The sequence below is a fragment of the Heterodontus francisci genome, chromosome 48 (genome assembly GCF_036365525.1).
Source record: "Heterodontus francisci isolate sHetFra1 chromosome 48, sHetFra1.hap1, whole genome shotgun sequence".
Taxonomy (NCBI): Eukaryota; Metazoa; Chordata; class Chondrichthyes; order Heterodontiformes; family Heterodontidae; genus Heterodontus; species Heterodontus francisci.
In genome coordinates, this window is record NC_090418.1 from 3,587,427 (window position 1) to 3,591,585 (window position 4,159).

The window sequence follows — 4,159 nt, forward strand, 5'->3', positions numbered from 1 at the left end:
GTCGGAGGGTCAGTACTGAGAGAGTGCGGACTGTCGGAGGGTCTGTACTGAGAGAGTGCGGACTGTCAGAGGGTCAGTACTGAGAGAGTGCGGACTGTCAGAGGGTCAGTACTGAGAGAGTGCGGACTGTCAGAGGGTCAGTACTGAGAGAGTGCGGACTGTCGGAGGGTCTGTACTGAGAGAGTGCGGACTGTCGGAGGGTCTGTACTGAGAGAGTGCGGACTGTCGGTGATGCTGACTTTCCGTTAAGACATTAACCTGAGCCTCCCCCATCTACTCCCTTCGACGAATGTAAAAGATCCCATGGCCACTATGTGGGAGAAGAGCTCACTGTTTATCCGTCAACCAACATCAGCAAGAACGGATGATCCGGTCATTATCACGTTGCTGTTTGTGGGATCTTGCTGTGCCCAAGTTGGCCGCTGCGTTTCCTTCATTACAACAGTACTTCATCAGTTGTCAAGTGCTTTGGGAACATCCTGAGGTGGAGAAAGGTGCTATAGAAGTGCAAATCTTTCTTCCACAGGGACTACGATATCCACTCACCGTACTGCCCCTCCACACAGTGCAGCCTCCATTACTGCATCACATTCGGCTGTAAAATGACCAAACCAGCATTTTGTGAGATACTGGAGGTTGAAATCAATTCTGCCTTGACACGGAATCAGTATAGAATGCTGCAGCACAGGAGGTGGCTATTCAGTCCATCCTCTCTGTGCCGGCTGTTTGAAAGATTAATCCCACTCCGGCCTGATCTTTCCCCACAGCCCTGCAAATTTTCCCTTTTCCAGTATTTCTCCAATTCCCCTTGGGAAAGTTACTATTGAATCTGCTTCCACCGCCCTTTCAGGCAGCGAGTTCCAGATCACAACAACTCACTGTGTAAAAAACATTTTTTGGAACATGTATAAAGGACATTAGGAATTTGCACTCGGTTTTATATTGGAGTTGGAGAAAGGATGAAAAGATAATTGACTCGCACTATGAGCAATTCAGAAAAAGTTGTTTTAATATCATTCAGACACGGTGGTCGGAGGGGAGGGGCTGGCAAGCCGCAAATAATTCACAAGAGAAACAGATTTACCGAGGGGAAAAGGTTTTATTCAATTTAAAAACATTTTTTTTTGCCACCAGTTGAAATTGTGGAGCTTTTTTTCTGTGTTTTGCAAATTCAATCCATCTGTACAGATTAGCAATTAGGGATTCTTCCAAACAAACATTTCACAACAAAGGGCGGAGGGAATAATTTACAAGAACTGAGATCAGTTATACCACATATATCAATAACTCTCCCCTCCAAAAAGGGGGCAACAATTGTACAAAAACAAACCTCACAAATGGCCACAAGTTAAAAGACAAAAAACAAAACTTTTGACATAAAATTTATACTAAACAGACCCGCATCCCGGCAGCAGCTCAATCGACCGTTTCTGAAAACCTTTTGTGCGCAATGAAAACCAATTTTTACTTTAAAACAAAATTTGCTTAACTTTTTCCGTCTGTTTTTGTCTCGGATCCCGCACATTGAAGGAGGTTGTAATTCGCTCAGTGAGTGGAACCGAGAGATTTTTGTTTGCAGACAGGACACACACTCACCACTCTCACGCTTTTACACAGACACACACACAATCACACTTTTACACACACAATCACACTTTTACACACAATCATACCACTCACTTTACACACACACCCCTCTCTCACACTTCTACACATACACACGCTAACATACGCAGTCACGCACACTGACACAAACATTCTCACTGTCTTGACACACGCAGTCACACACAAGCACTTTGTCACACAAACACACAGTCTCTGACAGTCACACAGACTGACTGTTTAACAAACACACACGTCACCATCACAGTTTCTGACACACATAACACAGTTAAACACACACTTATCTCACACAGACTTGACACTCTTCAAATTGTTTAATTTCAATAAAACAACAAATATCCATGGTTGCTAGTTCAGGGGCTTAAAGGATCCTAAGAGACCACAACCTCTGCACAAACATCGATAAATACTGTACAACTTTATAAAAAAAAACACATTGAAGAGATATTATCGCTTTTTTTTTGAACGAACCGATGCATTTTAAAAACAATCTGTACATCATCTTAAAAGTAGCGTGTTAGTTTAAAATACAAATCTGTGCATGTTGTCACTTGAGAGCAGCTGACAGTGACCGCACCTAACTCGGGGTTTGTTAGAGACCTCTTATTTACAAAAAAAACCTAGTATTACCAGCACTTAGAAATAGGATAGATCTTTATTAAGGAACAAATAGGTCTCTGCATGAATGACATTTATTTATAATTCTACTAGAAATCCTAACAGCAATTTTTAACGGATTAACAATCGGTTCCAACGTTCGAAGGCATTTAGGCCTGTCAATTATAATGTTCTGGGTGGATAGACTGGTTGGGTGTGTTCATGCAGGAGAACGGAACTTTCCCCCACCAACATCCCAGTTTAAAAGGTCTCCAAAGTAGATTAACCACACGGGAGTTTGTTAGCCCCCCCACTTACCCCACACACATCATCATCATATTGCTGGAGGGCACTCCAAATATATACACAGGGGTACCGCCTGGCAGAACCATGGTGTGTGTGAAAACAAGGAATTTAAACTGTATAAAATCCCGCAGCTTAAACCAAACACACACACACAAAGCACTGGGAAACTTCCCGATACTTTAACCCAATACTTAATGCAACATTATATCCCAGCAACTCAGTAAGTAAAGGAAGGGAGACTCTCAGTGAGAGAGCAAAGCGATAATACCTCTTATTTTAAGTCAATAATTACAGTTTATTTTGCTATTTTCCTCCAGAAATAAAGGGAGAAACATTTTCACCAAAGATATATACACACATTTTTTTTAAAAATCCTTCCAAAAGCGTGTTTCAAAGTCTTCTTTCCATCTGCACCAAGTCAGATGTGAGTGAGGGGCACCGTCCCGTTTAAGGAGATGTTCTGGTAGTGCTGAGGGATGGGGTGATAACTCCTCTGGCCGACCAGCTCCTGGCTGTCGCTGCTGGGGATGTACATGCTGATCATGTCTCGGAGATCCCCGTGGAGCCCCCCTCGCACATGCGCACTGGGCGGTGCCCCGCCAGACGGGGAGTGAGCGCCGGCGTCCGGCTTCACCATCGAGGCCGGCGGCGGCTGGTGGCCGTAAGACGCCGGCAGGCTGTAGGCGGACGAGCCGTTGAGGTAGCTCTGGGAGGCGGGCGGGTACTGCAGGTCGTAGCGGGGATGCAGCGGCGGCTGGTAGGCCAGCGGCTCGGCCTGCATGAATCCCCCTGCGGAGCCCCATCCATAGGAGTCGATCCGCGGGCTCCCCCCGGGTCCTTGTGCGAGCAGCGTGCCAGCCGGCAGCGCGAACTTGCTGTCCTTTTTCACCAGGCTCTTGGTCTTCCTCCTGGGGCGGTATTTGTAATCCGGGTAGTCCTTCATGTGCACGGCCCGCAGCCTCTTGGCCTCGTCGATGAAGGGCCGTTTCTCAGAGTCGCTCAACAGTTTCCACTCTGCCCCCAGCCTCTTGCTGATCTCCGAGTTGTGCATTTTGGGATTGTCCTGTGCCATTTTCCTCCTCTGGCCCCGGGACCACACCATGAAGGCGTTCATGGGCCTCTTGACTTTGTCCATCTCCAGTTTGGAACTGGCCCCCGGGCTGGGCTGTGGCAGGGTGCCAGCCTTGAGATCTTGCTCCAACACACTGTACATCTTCAGAAGGGAAGCTGGACCTATGTGTGTGTGTGAGAGAGAGAGAGAAACAGGGGGGAAATAAAGTTCAGGTAACACATGTCCCAGCCGTTTATACAGGTTAAATCAGCCCACTCCAGCCAATCAGTAACCAACTAGACTGTAGCATTCCGCCCAATAGCTGATGTTAATCTGTAACATTAACATAGAGGGGGTGCGGTCTCAGCAACTGGTCTCTGCAAAAACACTGAGTGCGTGTTTCAGCACCAGCCCAACGGGTTCAGGCTCTTTATAAAGCCTAGCAGTGAATTTCAATTTCCAAACGCAATTAAATGCCGAGCCAGAAAATATCACTTGTAAGAATGACCAGTTTTCAAAGAGGCTGCCGCATAAACAACGGAACTTTCCCCTGTACTTCCCCACTCAAAGGGAACTTGTTCT

The 4,159-nt window shown here is 46.5% G+C and overlaps 1 protein-coding gene across 1 annotated transcript; it reads right to left on the reverse strand.

Moving 5' to 3' along the window:
* Positions 1-1,131: 1,131 nt before the first annotated feature.
* LOC137357384 (transcription factor Sox-19a-like) lies at positions 1,132-3,781 on the reverse strand. The gene has a single exon (XM_068023686.1). The coding sequence runs from the start codon at positions 3,737-3,739 to the stop codon at positions 2,945-2,947; it is 795 nt and encodes a 264-aa protein (XP_067879787.1). The 5' UTR covers positions 3,740-3,781; the 3' UTR covers positions 1,132-2,944.
* Between the last annotated feature and the right edge of the window lie 378 nt (positions 3,782-4,159).

What these genes read in the sequence shown, in the direction of transcription:
- LOC137357384 (XM_068023686.1), bottom strand. Translation starts at nt 3,739, where the DNA reads ATGTACAGTGTGTTGGAGCAAGATCTCAAGGCTGGCACCCTGCCACAG.